Consider the following 20,837-nt stretch of genomic DNA (forward strand, 5'->3'; position numbering starts at 1 on the left):
AGGTTCCTCTCCTGAACTAGATGTACTATTACTGTGGACAGCTAAACTGGATGGGGCAACCAAGCAGCTAGAGATTGGCACACGTTTCTCAAGGTCTCTGCTTTTCAACTCCCTGTTTCCAAACCACAATTTCTTTCTTGTCTTCTGAACACAATTTTTCAAGGCTCCAGTTGACCTTTTCTTTAGAGTGCTAATTCCTTAAATCTGTCATTTCCTGTTTCCCAAATTTACCAGGGGATTGAATTACATGCAATGATCACCTTTAAAGAAATCATACAGAGGACTTGCACTCAGAATGTTTGCTTGTGCTGCACCATGCAGCCTGAGGAGGCTACTTCAGATGAGACCATCAAGGCACCTTCAGTGGCAGACTGATTGAAGTCTAGGGGATGAATTAGGCAAGTCCTTCTGAAACCTAAAAAGCAAATCAAGCAAATGAAAGTTCAGTAGGACCTTCTAACAGCCCAGACTGGCTGCCCTGGGGTAGGAATGAGATGCAGACAGACTGGCACAAACACCACTGTACAAACACAGTGATGACTTCCAAGCACTTTTTTTGCACTGAGGCTGCCCTGGCACAGGGAGCAGAGGCAGGACTGGGATGCACAGAAGGATGACAGCCAGTGGCAAGGCATGCCACACCGTGTGACCTTTGCCTGCTTTCTGCTCTCAGCACGGTCCCCAGCAGCCAGGCAGGAGGAATGGCAATGCCACTGGTTTTCACACAGAGAGCAGGCCGTGGTGCAACATGAGCAAGGTGACACAGAACATCACTTTCTCTGCAAATCAAGAAGATCCTGCCCACCCGTGCAGCAAAATCTGTCTGCCTCTACCCACCATGACATAAGAGCTGAGCTAGCACAGCTTCTCTCACTTCAGAGCAGTGCTACTGATCCTACAGCAGCTCAGGATCCCACTGCAAGCATTTCAGACTTGCCTATTCCATCTGTACCTCTTTTATGCATCCTGCCTAAAGCAGGATGTATAAAGGTTTAGTGTAGCCTAAAGCAGGATGCATAAAGGTTCTGTGCTTGCTCCAGGGTGCAGCAAAAGTCACAAATGGAGTTTTCATGGCAGCAACCCCAAGACACTGGGCCAGTTTAAGACAGGAATGATAAGGTATTAAAAACTATTTACTAGACTGAGAATCAAGGGAAAACTGTAATTATGCAACTTGTACCTTTGGTTAGCCACTTAAGTGGTAAAATGTATTAAATTACCTTCTATGGATTGGTAAAGTGGATAGGCAAACCAGGAACTCACATTTCTTTCTGACATAAAAAGCAGTGAAGCTTTTAACCCTAGGAACAAAACTTCATTGTGTGAAAACTTCCTGTCCCCAGTGTCCAAGCCACCCCAAAGGATCTACCCTTTATTTCCAGGTAACCCAAGTATAAAAAATAGAAGACAACACATAATCCCTTTTTTTGATTTCTTTTCTTTACTACTATTTACCTGGGGAGTCCCCAAACCATCAAGTATTCTGGACACATTGCAACTCCCATGCAGCCACTGGGGTTCAAAGCCTATCAACATCTTACAGAATCAGGCTCACCCACCCCAGGTGAAAACTTCTGCAGTGCTTCCACCTGCAAAGGCTGCCCAAACCAAAGCAACAGGCTGCCACCACAGCAAGCCACAGCAAGAATAAACTCATATTTTTTCATTGTTTCTTTTAGCACATACAACACAGTGCAAATTTATTTTCTGAATTGCAGTTTTTTATTAGACGAACACAGTTTAATACATAACATGTACACAACCTAGGATGCAACATGCTCCCTCCCCTCCCGAGTTACAGAACACTGAAGCTGTGAAGGGGAACACCAGCTCTGCATTTGTGACCCCACAGGGATGTTACAGATGGCTGGGAGTGGAAGCTTTGCACACAGGTAGGTCTACACAGGACAGGATTACACACGAGGAAAAGACAACGAAGAAGGGAGTAAGCTGGGTCTGCCCTGGCTGAAGGACTGCTCTCAAGATGTTCTCTGTTTTCCCTCCCAAATCCCTTAGGGAGCAGGAGGGTGAAGCACAGACCATGATGCAGCTGGAGTCTTGTGGAAAGCAGTGGTGTATGGAGTCACACTGCAGTGTCACTGCCAGCCAAGGGCCCCTGTAAGAACCACTGCTCGGGGTGCCAGAGCAAGCTGTGGGCCATTCTGCACTGGGTCCTCCACTCGGGCTCTCTGTGAAGGGTGAACATAAGGGGCTCCATCCTCCTCTCACTGTTCCTGCCAAGGTGTAGTGAAATCAGTGAATAAGTTACTGCAAACTAATGAGATTTGGCATTTTCCTGGTGCTCATCCCACTCTTGCACTCCTGTGAAGGGCCACAAGGCAATTTCAGGGTCCTACTTCTGAACCATGGTATTGCCTGAATAGAACACCTCAAATAAATGGCCTGATGGTGGAAAAAGATAGGGAGGGACAACCAAGAAATCCACTGAGAGCTTGGCAGCTACTCTTCATTTCAGTGATAGCACTTGGGCTGCTAAACATTAGAATCAGACACTATTTTAATAAAAGTGTAAACATGAATTTATGGGCTTTACTCCAGGTTCACTTCCCTTGGAAGGTTTGATTCTAGACAGTCAACAAAAAGGAAATGAAAATTAAAAAAACAAAGTCATCTAGGAAAAATCAAGAGTTCAGAAGATTCATCAAAAACTGTTTCAGTCTTACAAAGCATGTGCCTTTTGACTCAAGCATCAAAATTAATTTACTGTATTATTAAAAAATAGCACTATAGAAACTATGCCTTTCTCAGTTCAAAGTTTAAGCACATCTAAGAAGACCCCACAGAAACAGTCCTCTTTCTGGCAAGGCACTATCCAGTAGTGTGTGGCACAAACAAAACCACCTCTATCAAAGCCACTGATACAGTGAATGTGCACGTGCACGTCAGCCCACACAGCAACTTTAGGTACAAAGATTAAGTTTCACTCACACTGCTCTCCATTTTAAAAAGTGGGGTAGTTATATGTGTTATCTAGAAATTGGGATCATTTGGTTCTTAAGCATAACTTTATACGCCAAAATTTTAAACAGAATTAAGAATTTCCTATTTCCTTCAGTAAATGTCTCTAGATTCCCCAGACCTTTTCAGTTACCTGATAGCTACATTTCATTAATACAAAACTGATTACAAATATTCCAGATCATCTTGTGTAACAAACTAGAAGTCTACTTGCTTTAATTACAAAAATAAGGCTGTCATTCAACAGACAAAATTCACACCCAAACATATATACTTTTTTTTTTTTTAAACTAGCTATTTATAATTCAAAAGCACACATTCTAAGGGACTTACACTGCCAATCCATGCAAGCAGGATATCTTTGGAGCTAGTGTTGTCCTCCATACAACTGACTATGCCCACACACACGCTCTGAAATAAGCCAGGTTCACTTAACAGCTGAAATAAGACAACTCTCCACTAAATGAGAGCCTTCTATTCTACAATTATCAAAATTCAAAAGGAGCTTTGTGAAACTAATTTCATCCCTGGAGAAATCAGTGTGGTTTTTCCTTTCACATCAGTAAGCCTGGGATTTCATCCAGGATTACTCATGTTTATATGCTTACACACTTAGGTAAATTTTTCAAACCTGGGACTTCAGGCAGTTCTCAAAGTTTACAATGTATCAAGTACATGATAAATCCAGGATGGCTTCTCTGTAATCAACTGCAAAATTACGTACATTTATATCTCTATTCATTTACAAAGTTTAATATTTAACTTCTTTTTAGGAATAGTTATATTGAACGTGGTGAAGTTAACAATGTACAGCTCCACCTCATGTCATATTCCCTTCCTATAGTGAAGTTCAAGTCTTATGAAAATATGGGATTGGTTACAAGAATGTCACAGTACCTTGATATAGACAATATAATTCTTAAAAATGTACATACATACATCAATGCATGTTCATAAATCATCTAGAGAAGGTGCTCTAGCAAAGATTTTCACCAGCAAATACAGCCACGGACTTCAAATCTCTGTGTGCTCTTGCTCCATCTAGCTCTTTAGCTCAGCTGAGCATCCAGGTTTGTTCAGTCTTGTAAGAAGGCTAAGAAGTGACCCAATGGTAGCCTATAACTATCTTGAGTTAAAAAAAAGAATGGTGCCAATCTCTTCTTGTGAGTGTCAAAAAAACACAGCAAAGGCAGCAGCCTCAAATTAAAGTCTAGGAGTCAAAGCTGGACTTTAAAAGATAAAATTTTCACTAGGAAAGCACTGCAGCAATGTCACAGATTACCTAGATAGTTATAAGATCTTCATCTCTGGATATTCTTACTGCTCTGCTAGACAAACCCATATCTATTTCAAGCTAGTGTGGTTCTTCGGCCTGATTCTGACAGTGCTGCACCAGATGACCTTCAGCTGTCCCTTCCAGCTGACATGTCTCGTATGCCATGTTTACTGATGTCAACAGAACATGTGATTTGTTTCACAGTGTTGCTTTTGTTGTGACAGTGCTGCTTTCTAACACTTTTTTACAAGTCTGGCTTCCTTCAAACCACACAGTCTGAGTGATGCTGTTATTGCAAAGTAGCTTCTCTACATAGTGCTTGTCTTCCTTTCACCCAAAGACATAAGGACAGTCACTGTGATGGCACTACCTTGCCAGTATGAGATCCCTTTAGTAAAAGCTACATTACAGCACAGCTGCTATTTATGTATCCGGATTTGATTCAAAATGCATGATGCAATTTTACTTCTGCCTAGAATGCATTTTGTCATTACTATTGGCAAGTCATGGGCCTAAGTTCTGCTATGTGCATCAGTGCAGTCCCACTGGAATAATCTCCACTTCCTTTACTTGCTCCTCAGCTGAACAACCTCTCTGACTTCATTTGGCATAGCACACACATCACCACATCTGGGGATATAACCAGGACAACAGCTAGGCTAGTTAGGCATGCTCTTGGACCATGGTGGAGTGTTTAACCATCATGGGACTGAAACCTGGCTCTCAAAGTATCCCCTGACTCTCATGTGGCTTATGGTGGAGCTGTGTGTTATTGAAGGTAAACTGAAGTTTTGGCAAAATTTCATTTTAAGACAGTCCAACTATAGAGCTCCAACCTTGAGTGTTAAGACTTTATCATTTAAGAGATAACTTCATCTTATCATTAGCTATGAGACCCCTTTAGTTCTTCTGGACTCCCCAGTATTTCCACTGAAATGTTTTACTGAACATTTCACCTGCATTTGGAAACATGTCAAAGTATTTCACTTTGGCACCTCCTTCATGATAGCAACTTGTTTTAAACAGTCAGTTGTGATGTGCATCGTTAGACAAGTCTTCATTAACAAGATTAGCAGCCCATGTCTCTTAAAATAACCATGATCTAGAATAAACATTGCAATAAATAAATGTAGAGCAAAAATATGGCAGTTATTGGCTTAGACTGAGAGTTCAAGATTGATGCTTTTTACCTTCTGGATCATAGCCAGCATAAACATCATAATAACCACCAGCCCTTTAACTATCATGATGAGCTAATTTGAACTACAGTAGTGGGAAGAATTAATAAAGGTAAGGAGTATGACTATATAAGAATGCCCATGAATGATATAAAGCCCTACACTTTCACTCCTTATTCTCAAACAGAGGTGCCTGTTAGAATATCAGGGCCAGTTGCAAAAGCAATCAAAAGACAAAAGTGAAACATCAACAGTGAGCATTTTTACAACAGAAGATGAGTAGCCCAGCCTTAATCCTATTTCATATGCATGTTATTAGCTCCACATTATTGGAGAGCACCATCTCATGGCAAGCAGACTACTACTAATGACACATGTTTGCTCTATCACAGTGATCCATTAGGGAAGCTGTTATGTGCTGAAGAATAGTGTCACTCATTCAGGAATGTGCTTGTTGGTACTTCACATGGGCTTTCTAGGGTTCTGACTCCTATTGAAAAGAGAAAAAATAAAGAGTATTATTAATTATTATTAACATAATATTAATGTTATGACTACACTGTCATCTCCTGTACCTGTGACCTTTGCTTATAAGGTGACCCTAAGCCCAGACCACCTAGGAGCTGAGGACGCATCTCTCTGAAGTACCACCAGACTGAAGGACAAAGTTAACAGAGACACCACTCCAGGCCTCCAACACTATATTTTCTAGGAACAGAGCTGCATAGAAGCTGCTATTTCAGGTTGTGTCAGAACATCATCTTTTTCCTAGGACAAGTTCTCCAAACTACAAAGTGAGGCAGGCTGCCAAAATAACCTGCTTCTGTGGTTCTCTGCTGAGGTTCCTTCATACTGCTTCCCTCACGGGGTCCAGAAATAAATGAATTCCTGGCAGAAGAGCTCTATAGATACCCACGAGCTACCACCCAGGCCTGAAACAGTACTAGTACCAAATACATCTATATCTACAGTAACCAAGGAAAGGAAAATCCTCCCCTCTGTGTCTGATCTACTGCCAAAAGGTGCACCACACAGTCTGTTTGAACAAGTGTCCAGACTTCCATATGGCAATAAAATTTCCTCTGTTATACTGCCCGCAACAGAAATATGCTATTTGACTTTGTGTTTTGACCTCTAGATATGTATTTGCTAAAACTGAATTTAAAAAAGTTAATATTTAAGTTTTGACTACTCCAGCATTTCAGCATTAAATTAATTAATGTCTAATGAATAAATGCTGAGCCATTATGCCAGGCTTCAGAAAGTCCAGTGACTGAATTCTGTCTCCTGTTATAATTAAGCCAGTTGCTTACAATTTAGATTGATAATGTGAAGGAGAATGCCATCTTTAAACTTAATTTATCTGCTTTCCAAAATTACTCCCATGTATATGCTTGTTTTCATTTAAAATGCTTTACTCTTCCTTACAACCATCTCGATTACTTCATGAGCACTAGGGTGATATGAACAAGGTATGGATCACAGCAGGGATGCATCCAAACAGAGTTCCATCCCACACAGGGATCAAAGAAAGTTCAATCTCAACATCTCAAGAATTCCATTAAAAGTCTGCAATACTACACTGACCTTTGATGCCAAAGTAGGTTTCAGTCCAAGAAAGGAAAATACAGTGTTGCTCTCCTTTGATTCAAAAAAGCCATCATAATCCTAGAGAATTAAAAAAAGAAAAGATGAGTCAACATTTGTATTCCTATTTTCCTGATTGATATTACCACACCTTGTATTAGACTAAAGTGTGACATGTAATAATGCTCAGGAAAATATTGATACTTATCCCTATTCTCCTACCCCAACCTAAAACCTAAAGTGCAATGATATCACAAACTGCAGGGGCAAAGAAAAACACATAAATTCTCTAACTTCAACATCTCTCACGACTTTGATAGGAAAGTATAAGCATGTACCTGCATCAAAAGAAACTCTACTGTGGGTATATTTTAAAGGTATTTAAATGCAGATTTTCTCCTAAAACCTTTATGGTGCTCTAGATTAAGATGCTTTACCTGCATTTCAACAATGATATACTGTTATATCAGTGTGAACTGGGATCCTGTGCAGTTGCATAATTATTTAAAAAACCTCAGCCTCCCCAAAACCACAACCATAGCTGCACAAGGGCAGTTTCTCAGCCTGACCCTCTATACTAAAAGCACCTGTGAAAGACACCAAAAGGCCAGCAGGAGTGTATAAGGGTCCTCAGGCCTCAGATATATTAGCTGACATAAGTAGAAAGAGTAAACCTCCTTAAGATGACTTTTTGTAGTTTTCTTCATAAAATATGGCATATGCTAACTTAGGAATTAATAAAAATTTACAATGAATTGTCAGAAAGTAAATCCAAGTAAAACAGGCAAATCAACTAAGCCATGGTGTAAGCTGAAAGATTACTGAAAGGATTCCCAACAGTGCCGTGGATTAAAAAGGAACAATGTAATCACTGAATACCTAGAGGAGTAATAAGTAATACTGAAGCTCTGCAGAAGGATGTTTTATTAAGCCCTTGACCTCTAAGAATGAGACTTCAAAAGCTGCATGGACATATTAAACCTTAAAAAGGTTTGTTCTGACTCTTCTAAGGCTGATGAAAACCCATGAGGGACACAGGCTATATAAGCAACACACGAGAAGACAGCCATGACCTACCTGAGAAAGAACCTTCATTTGCTCCACGGGACAAGTGAGTCACACTCTCCGGAGCTGAAGGTAAGGCAGCAGTGGATGAGTACAGCCCACAGTGAGAAGGACCCTTCCTTTAACATCAGGGCAGGTCTGAATTGCCTGAAGATGCCCATTACAGCCCTGTGAACTACCAGCAGCCAACCTGCAGGCAGGCAGCTGTTGTGGCAGACGCCTTCTTGGGTCCCTGCCAGGAACACTCTCCCTCCTAAGCATCACAGGGAGTCTTCACTAACCCTCAGACATTTCTTTGTCTCAACAGTTTGTCCAAGGAAGGTTCTGTGTTTGTTCAGCTGAGTCATCATCTCTCAGCACCGTTTTCAAATGCTGGTATTCTCCTGAAGATTCTTAATCCCAGTACTTCAATTAGCTCTAGAAGTATCACTGCTTTAAGACCATGGTTTTTTCACTCTTTGTTAAACTGGTAAGAAAAACAGAGCAGAGAAGGACTCATAAACTGAAAATAATGTCAGAAGAAAAAAGGCTGCACTCCTGGCTCTGACAATGACTGACACTCAGCTAATCCACCAACATCTGTTTAACCTAACCTTTGTAAAGAAATTTAATACTCAATAATAAAAAGCTGTCTTCAAGTACTAGTTATCATTTTACTTTCAGAATTATCAAGTCCTGACTTATTATGTTTTTACTCATTAACAAACCTGGATTCATTTACTGAAAAAATTGTGAAGGTTAAACGGTGAGCTAAGTCTATATTTGAAAGAGCACAAAACCCAGTGGATTGATTTGTTTTAAAAGGACCTGAATATTTAAGAACCACAAGAGATTATCCACCAGAAGCAATCTCCCTGATGTTTTGAAATATCTGCATTGCAAAATGTATTTAAATTCTATTGACACTTACTTTCATGGGCAGTGAAGACGAAGCATCATACTTTCAGATAAAGTAGAAGTAAATTTTAAATAGGAGAATTTTCCTAGTGATATCTGCAATTAAAATCTATGATCTCAAAATATTCAAATGTGAAACAAAAAATGTTACAAAAATGCATAACAGTCCTATAAAAATTTTAAGAAATCACTTTAGCACAGCAGTTTCTGAAGAGATTATTGAGAAGTATGATCTCAATGACTCAGTGGCTGTGTCATGAGTGGTAGGAGTTCAAAGTGGGCATCCCTGGCTTTTCCTGTAACATAGATGAGATAAAGGATGCTCCAAAAACACCCTGCCTTTGATCTTACCATTAGAAGGAGAGAAAGTCTGTGCAGATTTGGGCCACATGTAAAGACAATAAATCCATGGGTGAAGACATAAAAATTCTTAGCTCAATAAAGGACATCACACTGCTATCAGCAGTGTCATGCAGAGGCTGAAGAAGGAAAACAGCACAAACTCAGTGAAAATGAGAATTTCATACCCAGGCAGGAGCTGAACTCACTGGTGACCCAATGAGTTCCATGTAGGGAAGCTCTGTGGACATTCTGCCTCCCACAGAGGAAGGACCCCACCATTCACTGGTTTTGGCAAAGCAGTGGTTCCCTCTTTCTGCACCATGCTTCACCACCAGCAGCAAGTTACTACAGCCCTCTTGTCACTGTCCCAAGCAGCTCTAGCCAGGGAATGCTGTGGCTTTGCTGGGATCAGTGGAGCAGTGCTGTCCTGCCCCTGTGCAAGGAAGTGGCTCCCAGTGTCAGACATCAGCAGTTAACCTAAAAATATACAAGCACAACAAACTGCTCCCACTGCCCCACTTCAAAAGGCAACTATGTGTACAGATATAATTTTGACTGTAGCATTTTAAATTATAAAACTTGGTGCTTTCCAGAGCTGCTAATCACACTTCATTAATGTATAGAATTCTGGCAACACCAGTAGCTTATCAAAACTGACTAAAAACTGAGTACTAAAACTAGTAGGACATGGAGACAGTGCATATGAATCAGCAGCAATGCAGAGATGCTCAATCCCTCTGGAGAAGTTGAAATGCCAAAAATACAGATAATGAATCCCATGACAGAGGGTATGAAATGCTACCAAGAAAGACAAATGCCAGTTAGGAGGAAAAAATATATCTCAGGATGGTTTAAAGGGACAAAGAAGGGACAGGAGGATAAAGAAGGCAACTAAAAAGCTATTTCAAGGCAGAAAGGATTTTTCATCAGGATAACAACTAGCTGACTGCTTTAGGCATGGTTCTTCACCCTTAAAGTTGGTGGCAGGTCCATCACCCACCAGGTAACCTGGGCAGGATACAGCCTCTGTTTTAACACCAAAACAGTTACAGCGTTCGATGCGCTCAGTGAGCTGCTAGGGAGTGGATTAGCTGACCTAATAAGCTCTTGCTTTGTTGAAAATAAACTGAAGCCACTGTAGGTGAGCTGCTTGCCTGCAGCTCACCTATAAACAAGCAAAATCTTGTTGGCCTTGTGCGGCTTAAAGCTCTGCTTTGCTCTCCCAGCTCCTGCTGAGTGACTCTAAACTGGGACAGAGAGACAAACTGTGGCTGCAAAGGTCTTCAGGAGCAATGTTACCCCAGAGGGTAATGGCAGAAAGGCTAGGAAGGCTGTGAACCTCACTGTGGTGGCAGAATGCTTGGTATTAGATGTGTTAGTGGGCACATGGAATGCACTCCCAGAGCATATTGAAGATGCTAAAGGTTCCCACCAGAAGGTTCAAGTTAATGAAAGAAAAATGTAGTAAGAATTACTAAATATGTTAAAGTGACATTTATTTCAGAAAAATAACTAGAGACAAGGAAAATACTCAACCATTTTATATCTTGACTTGTTTGTGGTCTTTCCTAGGCTTATGGCCACTGTTGGGACAAAACTGGGCTTGATGGACCTTCAGTCTCACAAATGTAAGGCCATTTATGCTAATCTTAAGGCATATCACACAGTAGGTTTTAAAATTATCACAGAATCAGAGAATGACTTGGGCTGGAAGGGACCTCAAAGATCATTTAGTTCCACCCCCAATACTCAGCACGGCCATGTGATGTTGTCCATTAAGTATGATGGTAAAGGGGAAAAAATGAAACCAAAACACAAAATAACCCAAGCCTCCAAGCCTCACACTTCCACAGCTTTGTTTCTAAAATTTGAATCTTTGCAGCTTATCCTGGAAATAAAAGGTGCTGTAGCTGTGTTGCACCTCTTTAAAACCAGATAAATCAAAGACAGGAGAACTTTGTTAATGTATACATTATGCAGTAATCCCAAAGACCACCTACTGCCCAAATGCTACAGAAAACTACCATCTGCTTAGTCTTTGAGACACTGGACAAGCATTCAGGAAATCTGACACAAATGTCTTGGGTTTTTCTGGCCTTCATCTGGGTTTTATGCCAATTTACTCCACTAGGAAAACCATTGGTCCTTGGGAATTCTCACCTCTTTAGGAATCCCACTTCCAGGGTAGGTTCTTCTCTCAACAGCAATGACCAAGCTCACAAAGCTCACGCTGGATACAGCATTAGCTGTTTCCCAGCTGTGATGATCACTAGACCTTAAGTGTGATGTATTCCTGGTGCTGGGAAACCAGATCACTGCAGTGATGTAATTACAGACACTGCCATAATTAATTTGGCTCAGGATTTTGTTAAGCAGGTATACTCAGGATTGTTTAAATAAACACTGTCACTGCTGAGAGAAACTACTGACTGCACACCAAAGTTAAAATTGGCAATACTGCAGATCAACATAAATAATTATTTGGGTTTCAAGAAACATAGCAGAAACATGAAGGCGTTGGATCAAAGTAACACATTAAAACAAAGTAGATTTACAGTGAGCAATTTTACCTTCACTAATGCACTGAAATTAGGAGAACATTATCAAAGACAGCAACTGTGAATAAAATTCTTTCCAGTAAGCTTCTTTAAACAAGCAAGTTGCTTTTGTTGCTGCTTGCTTTTAGTTGGCAACAAGCGTGAGCTTGTTAAACATCTCAGACAAATCTTTATGTTTACCAGACTGAGAAGCAGAAAAACAAGAAACCCACCCAAATGTAGCTTGCATAGCTGTTCCTATGAAGATTTTTAAAGTGCAGTGATTACTGGACAACACTTACAGATTACTCCATTGGCATGCTGTCCAAATTTATTTCTCTTTGTCAATATTTTTAATGTAAGATTATGATCTCTCTGTTCTTATAAAACGGGTGACATAATTGCTCCTTCAAGTAATAGAGGGGAACTCATAATTTAAACACATTGAATCAGCACTTTGCTACTGACTGAGTTAATACTGTATGCCATTGAGAATGAGCTCTTAACATCCTCCCTGAAAAAGGCAGTTCAGTTCTCCAGAACAGATGACATTCATTTACTGATCTGATTAGGATTACAATAGAAAACCCTTATGCAGCACAGCTCTCCTTGGAGAATGTGTGTGCATGTGTGAGTCTCTTCTAATATTATATAAACATATAAATAAAATAAGATCTTGTCTGTACAACACAGAACAAGCAAAACATGACAGTTTTCATTACCTAACCTTCTGATAAGATCTCTGCACAGGATTTTTAAAGAGCTTATAGAATTGACTCTACAAAACAACTTGTTACTCCTCTACTAAAGGCCAGATGTTTATTTTGGTAATCTGTCTAGTTGTAGCCTTCCAGAAACAAAGGCTTTAATAAAAGGGAGCAGATGTCAGCCACAGCTCTATTGTTTGGACAGTACAGAACAAACTCAGGCTGATGTGATGTTTGCCATTCGTGCAGCAATGATGCCAGGCTACACAGACATCAACTGTCTAAGAACTGATATCCCTCACCTCCAAGGCAGGGAGTCCAAGTGCAGCAGGGCTTCCCTTAGACAAGCACTGAAGACCTCAAATCTAGTGCCTAGTGCCCACCTGGGGTAGGGGAATATTCAGGGGAATTAGTGGCAGAATCCATAAGTACTGTGATGGTGAGAGCTGTCACCTCCACCTTATGTGCACCTTCCAGCTCACTGTGTCATTTTACAAATTGTTTGGATAAGAATATTATCAAATCAGACCACGACAGGAATTTGAGAAAGCGAGAGGTGGAAATACCAGGGAGTTAACTATGGTAGTCAGCCTGTTCCATGAGGCAATGACTAAAAGACGCAAAATGACCATGTTGCACAGTAGCTCTGCATGCACGTATTTTAACTTGGACACAAGTGGAACAGTAGTGGACTGAATTACTTATTTCATCCTGGCTGTTCTCTGACAACAGTCATGGCCTTTTCTAGATATTGTTCCAAAATACTGCTACATCTGTATTCTGTGCAATATTATGTGACTTCAAAGTGTTACTGCCACTAATTAAAATTTCTTAGCCTTTCCTCATATCATTTATCCTCTACGCTAGAACTGGCCTCTTAAAAAGACATTAGTTAAAGTAGTCCAACATCTTAAATAATAAAACCTGTTTTTTTCAAGAAAGCATGGCACAATAGGAAGTTTCTGTTCCATGAAAAGGAGAATTAAGATCCCAAACAAAATTTTTAATAATTATGTCATACTTGCTGAAAAGATTTGCAGATTATCAGTGTAATAAATATAAATATAAAAAAGAAATGTGTGGTATTTTCCACTATATCTTGTAAAAGTAACAATTTTAATTTTACACCAGTCCCTTTTAAGTGTTCTAAAATACATAAAAAACTTACATTGTTATATTTAGGAAATAAAAAGTCTGTAAACAGAGTTAGGTATCTCCAGAGACATCTTTGATGCCTATCATCTTTACGTTAAGGGATTGTTTACAAAATACCTGCTACTTCGCTTTGAAGCAGCTATTAATGAAGTTTATTTAGTCCAAATAAAAACTGTGGTGCTCAACAGGATTGTACTCTCTCCACTACAGGGTAAACAGCAGCACTATTATACTTTACTGAAATTACTCCTGACTTCTCTGAGGAAAATAAAATTCTTGGATTATTTCATTTTTACTCAGTTGCTGAGCTTCTATTTTTTAAGCCTGGACACTGGGCAAGCTGGCTACTCTACACTTTGCCTCTGGTACCACATTTCCCTTTATAAAGTACATATTGCACAGAACTAAAGCTCTTTTCCTTAGCACACAGAAAAGCAATGGAGAAGTGGATGGCAAAGCACAGGCATAGTCTGGAAGTTATAACTAGCCCTTGGGAATGATCTGAGCAGAATCCTCCCAGCATGGAGAAGACCCTTGGGCAGGGGCTGCTTTCCAACACCAGCTCTGCCTTCTATATTCCTCACCTGAGACAAGGCCTTAATCAGGAAGATAAACAGTGCATGTCACTGGCCTCAAGTCACATTCAGCCTCGGGTTTGTGGATGCCTGTGAGCCAAGAACTGCTCCAATACAACTGCAAAAGGTAATTACAATTTCACACAGAGCTTAAATTAGCCATATAGGAAACTCTGCTTCTGACGGCAAAAATAATTAGTCAAGAAAGTTTCAGCATCATTAACTATTAACAATTGTTACATGATCTCTGAACAATTCACATTAACTTTCATCTAGCAAAATAATGCCTCTTCTAAAAGCAGACCAAAAAAATGTTAAGTGAATCAGATATCTCCAAGGGTGCAGAGAATCAAATGCAAACTTGCTGGATACCAAATTAGCCTCATTAGCTAACTCCTCTAGCTCCTAAAGTGAGCACACTACAGCAGGCATGTTAAGGTGAATTCTGCCACATTGTTTGAGTATCTAGAGCCAGAGTTCAAGCTCTCTGTACCTGTAGGCACAAGAATAATAACAAACTCTCCAATGACAGGCCAGGGCAGAAAATCTGAGGGGGCCTCTAGCCAGTTTTGTTAAATTCTCTTCTTTTATCAGAGCGCAGTTACTTATTTGTAATGTGACACCTATAAAAAAGGAAGAAAAAGAAACATGTGTGCACCTTTTCACGATCTTAAAAAAACCCAAAACAGAATGATACAGAACAGTGCAAACGAATCAGCGCTATAATAATTGTCTGTGCACTGAATAGTTTCCCAAGAACACTGTACCTCTTTCAGCAGCCTATTTTCTTTCTTTCTTGTCTATATGCCTTTGCTGTTTTGTTGGAGTTAACACCCATATATTACATTTCAGGGGAGGACAATAAATATCACATATCTCTGTCTCTACTGCTGCCCACTAGGCACTCTATCAGGACTCACCATAACACTCTAAACCATATGAACAGTTTCAAATGAAAAAAAAAAGAAAGAGTCAGCCTGATATGTAAATATTTTCCCTTTGGCTCAAATTCCCACCTGGAGATAGATTTCCTTTTAATTTTGGTTGGCCTGAATTTCAGGCAATCTCCCTTCAGTGGCAGATTTCTGCATATAAAACCGTCACTGTGCAACGTGCTAACTTGCAGTACCACAAAGTGCAGTTTCACTGGGAAGTGGCTATTTCCAGTCTTCTGAAAGATCCAGGAGTCACTTCTAGTCTAAGAAAAGTTGTGTACTCAGCTGTGGAGAATTCAAGAAGAGGGAGGTGTGAGGCACAGGCCTAATTTCAGACATTCCGTTTTCCAGCATTTCCAGTTTTCTGCTTGAATACCTGGGCTGCTGCCTGGGTAGAGAACCTGGTGAAAGGATGTTATGTAGATACTCACATGCCCAAGAGCCATGTCCCTGAAGAACATGGAAACAAGCAACAGGCAGACCAGGCTGCCAGAACTGAAACAGCTGCAGTGAACCTGGATTGGGAATGTAAGGACAAGCTGACCACAGCTCAGTGGGCCCGTGACACATCAGGACACCTAGGAGGAGACACAATGTAGAGACAGGCTGATGATCAAGGGGGGGACCTGACCACTGAAGTCACTGAATAGGTTATCCATGAGTGTGAAACATGTACCATGACAAGCAAGTCAGGTGGATAAAGCCCCTCTGCTGTGGAGAACAGTGGCTGGGAAAGACAGTATGGGATTATTTTCTTCGGGGAATATAATCCACAATTTGAGTTGCATTTCATAGCTGTAGGTCAAAGTGCTATAGCAGGAGCTACTAAATCTAACTGAAGATGAGCTCTGTAAGAAACTGGGCAAGACAAAACTGATTCCAGTGCCCAACTACACAACACAACCTAGCAGATCTGATTAAGGCTCTACTCCAAATTAAGCCCACTTTACTATTCTTTATGCAAAGTGCATGAGTTTTCTCCAGAAACATGCACTAGACACTAGCTCTTACAGAGCACTAACTATACTAATTTCAGGATAACTATACTAATTTCAGATTTACACTACTGCAAATTTGAAAAGCAGGATCATGTGTCTGATTTGTCTGAAAGGTAGACTCTGTTCTTACACACAATTTTATAGCAATGTCACTAAGATGAAACAACAGACTGTAAAGTCATGAAAATATGTAAATTATCATACTGTTGGTGCTATAACATAGCACTTAATTATCTGTAAAATTATTTCTGTTCTTGTGTGTTTGCAGCTCTTATCTCGTTCACAGGAAATAAAAATTGTTCTTGCCAAGTACTTTATTTCAAAATCTATTAGCATAACTTGGTACTGAAAAATTGGGAGTGCATCTCAGAAGACTGAGGAAAAGGAGAAGATAGATTATGATTGTATCTGCAATTACATCAAGTCAGAAAAACCACAAGGTCTTGCCCACACTTCAAAACATGGAGTTTGTCTCTTGGTACCAGAAGAATCCCTCCCTCTGTGGTACAAGACAATCTGTGAACCAGTAAACATCCATCATCTTTTGGTACCTTTCTCCCCTCCTACATGAGTTGTCAGATGTTCAAATGGTTGACACAAATTCATTTTGAATACTTATTGAAACCATTAGATACAAACCTCCTCTAGCCTGCAGTTACATCCTGAAAAGTGATTACTGCAAATAGTGATGTCCCTGCCAGGATAATCTAGTCTTAGATAAAACCCCTTGTGCACATTGCTGAGGTTTTTTTTATTAAGGAGAAAATAGTGAGAAAAAAATATCCCAGAACTATTAATGCTAATACTAACATAGAAAAACTAGTATAGCTATGAACATAACATTGAGTCATGGACCTCATATGCTTGTGAACTTCTATTGAAATAACATGACCAAAATAAAAAGTATACCTATTTTGCTTTGCACTGTCTAGCCCTCATACCTTTAGAGGAATAGCAATGGGCCTGACCAGTTTGTATCGTGTGTGTGAACTGTCAGCAACAATGCATAAAATAGAATAAGTACATAGAAAATCTCCTGATAAGACTGTAGAATGCAGAAAAACAGACAGTGTTTTTTAATAGATAAAACTGGATTTAAAATTGCCCGGGCACAAATCAGAAATGATAAGGTACAAATTTCACTAATTCAACTAACAGAAAACTCAGTATTTTTTGTTTAAGTTATTTAATAGAGATTACGCTTTAGTTATTTATGTCAAGATAAGCACATGAAAACCCTCAGTGTGGAAATGACAGAGACAAGATGTGCAAGGTTTGCTGACTTTTATCTAATTGTAATATTTTATCCCTGCTTCCAGCACTGATCTCCTTTGCCTTCTGCATGATGTTTTGCCTCCACTCTATTACCTAAGAAGTTCATTAACTAATGCAGCAGGTTAACTCATGAAGGTTGGAGATCCTGCACATACTTTCTCCTTCATCCTAGAAAACATCGTTTCTTTCAAAGCATGTTTGCTCTTTAAAGATGTTCATGCAGACAGTGGAGTCCAGTAATAGGATTAACTCTGCTCAACCAAAATGGCTATCAGCTCAGCAGACAGATTAATGAGATCATCTCACATGTTGCATGACATCTTCTGCCCTGCTAATTCCAAGCAGCAACTTCTAAGACTAGGTTAAAACACTCTATAAAGGCAATCTGAAAGGGTAAGAAACAACAGCTTTAAATTGTTGTGTTTCCCAGGCAAACTACAATCACACAGAACAATGTAAAGGTTGTCATTTGTGAGTGAGGGGCTGATCCATAAGCGAGGGTAATAATCCCTTCCACGTCCCAGATACATTTCTTTGATTGACTTACCTTACCTGGAAATAAGAAGATAAGAGTTAAACTGCTGAGGTAAACAAGTAAGGCCAATACAAAGCACATGGGAAGGATGTTAAATACTTGCTTTGAGAAACCAGTTAGCTGTGGCATCATACCCAATCTCTTTGTTGCAGAGGATCCTAAATCACTTTTTATATGCTTCCTGCATTAAGCAAGCAATTGCACTGCAGTCAACAGGCTCTCAAAAAATCTGAGCAGCACAGTTGAATCCAGCAGGGACTAAGTCAGAACCACTTTGGGTGTACATATCAAAGGCTACTGCTTCATCTTGCACTGGTGGATGGAGAAGCTTACACCAAAAAAGCAGCCCACCCATCTCCCTGTAGTCAGATTTACAGCAAATAGTGCTCATTTATCCTAAACACTCTGATTGCATAAAGATGTTCTGAGCATAGATGAAATCTACACCATGACAGCAGCAGAGAAGAAGCTTAATTACAATAACAATAAAACTCAATCTAGCCAGTGTTCTCATTTACTGTGCCAAACACAGACTTCCTACTGAATTTTTGTGCTTGAACTAGACCAAATCAGCAAGAATGCCACAAATTCCCAGCTTACAGTGGTCTCACCAGGCACTTTACCATCAACAGGTCATACATTAAGCTTGTGACATTTCAGATTTTTACATTCCTGGAGGGAATCCCCTAGACAGCCCTAGGATTTACAGAAAAATGACCTGAATTTTCCCTGTATGATCATTACCTGATCCTATTGCCCCATTAATTCAGATTCTACTAGAGAAAGCTCAGCAGCAAATCCCATGTTTAAATGGCCAGCTGAGTGTACTAATATGTTGTCCACTGAGAACCAGAACTTACCCCACAGTAGCGATCATCACTGAATATCTGTGGTGGCAGTGGATTGCCTTGTGCAGGCTGCCTATCCTCAGGAATGTTTTTATACATCCATTGTCTCTTCTCCTCTGACATGGTGATATCCACTTCTTCAAACTCTATGCGGTTGGCTTCTAGAAACCTCACCACATCCTGCTGCCTCTTCTTTATCTAGGTGGAAGAAGGAAAATTAAAAAACCTAGAATCAGAGCAAGTCCTCCATAACACAGACATGCTTACAAATCTGAGAACATTCCTCCCCTCCCATCCCACTTTCATAGGATGGGAAGTCACAAACTCAGAAAGACAAAGGAGATTTTTTTTCAGTTTTAAATTCATAAAAGCATTGCTGTTTCTTTACATGTTGGCAAAGATTATACTTCTTCACCTCACTTGTGAGGTGGCTGTCTGTTTAATTCAGCTTTGGTAATTTCAGCCTTTACCCTCTAAAGATATTTTTAAAAAGCAAACTGTAAGGGTCTCTTCAGAAGTAGAAGTTAAAAGAGGCATCCGGTGTTCAAAGATATTAGGGGCTATATTTTTATAGCTCCTAAAAATGCAAGGCACCTAAAAATGCAAGGTAAATAACCTGGCAAGTCTCAGAAGAATTTACTCCTAAATTGTTCATTGAGATGAAGATGACAGGACATCTGAAAAAAACCCACCCCAGCTACACACATTTTTGTTTTTCTATACACCTACACTTTTTTTTAAGTGCAGCTCAACAGTTTCCCAAGCAAGACTTGTTGAATATTTAGCTAAGAGTGTCTGTCAGCATAATACACATGCCTGAAAGTACTGAAAGTACATGATGTCATCTCTTGAAAATGAACTTTTTTTTCAAAAAAAAAAAAAAAAAAAAAAGCATGAGGTTTGTATTAAATGTATGGGGTTTCTGTCCCTTAAAGAGATCATCATCTTTATACAAAGAGGCAGAACACTGAGAACACTGGCAGTTTTTATCTCATTGTAGTTAAGATTGGTTGGACCCAATGATCTTAGAGGTCTTTTCCAACCTTACCAATTCTATGATATTAAGATCAGCCCTTAAGAGCTAGCTGGGCTTCAAGAAGATACTGTCAGGTAAAGACAACCTCTGCCTCAAATAGGACTTTATATCAAGACAGCAACCTTGGAAATGAAAGTCTGTACTTTTTGCATCAACCTGATGAATTAATACATTCAGAAAGGAACTATAAATTATGTGCCATATTTTTTACAGCTATCATCACAGTGTTATTTGAAAAAAAAAAATCAGCTTTAATAATTTTACACTCTTCCTGGAGTGTCATATCCATGCAGTTGCTGGCTGGCATAAAGCCCAGGTGGATGAATCATGCCTGTGGGTATCATATGACCTAGATACCACTTGGAAATCAAAGGATTTTCAAAATGCATATGCTAGTTGCTCCTGTCACACAACCGAGTCTACCTGTCTAAATGCATCACAAAAATACAAAATTTTGGAAGCAATACTGATGGAATTCTTATTTCCTTGAAATAAGGCAGCCATCCTAAGAAACTACAAATACAAAATATTGAAACAATTACTGTCTTTCTTAAGAAGTGGACTGCACAGTGAATTTGTGTCACAATGTCTTATTCTTTTTCCTTTATTTGCACACACTGGTGCAGTTTTTTAGGCATATGTGAAAGAATCACTTTTTCATAGAGAAGGCAGCTCCTAAACTTTCATGTAAGTAATGCATTATCAACAACAGCAAAATTACTGCATCATCATCACTGGTGGTACCAAAGGCAACACACCTTTTACTGCATCCCTAAAAATTCAAAGTATAGAAGTGAAAGAAAAAAACATTTTCCTCTGTGTTTCAACAAGAAGCTGCAAAAGAACACAAAAGAGACAGAAACAGCAATATTCCTAATACAAATATTAAATATCTGGTTAAACAGAAAAGAG

The 20,837-nt window shown here is 39.6% G+C and overlaps 1 protein-coding gene across 1 annotated transcript in view; it reads right to left on the minus strand.

The window, feature by feature from the left end:
• Positions 1–1,699: 1,699 nt before the first annotated feature.
• The window catches only part of SH3BGRL2 (SH3 domain binding glutamate rich protein like 2), a 38,036-nt gene continuing 18,898 nt past the window's right edge, over positions 1,700–20,837 (minus strand). The window contains exons 2-4 of the mRNA XM_053973555.1: positions 18,902–19,087; positions 7,021–7,101; positions 1,700–5,923 (exon numbers count right to left, since the gene is read on the minus strand). Of these exons, the coding sequence (XP_053829530.1) occupies positions 5,909–5,923; positions 7,021–7,101; positions 18,902–19,087 (282 nt within the window). The 3' untranslated portion in view covers positions 1,700–5,908. The remainder of the gene's footprint in view (positions 5,924–7,020; positions 7,102–18,901; positions 19,088–20,837) is intronic.

This window comes from Vidua macroura, chromosome 3 (genome assembly GCF_024509145.1).
Source record: "Vidua macroura isolate BioBank_ID:100142 chromosome 3, ASM2450914v1, whole genome shotgun sequence".
Taxonomy (NCBI): domain Eukaryota; kingdom Metazoa; phylum Chordata; class Aves; order Passeriformes; family Viduidae; genus Vidua; species Vidua macroura.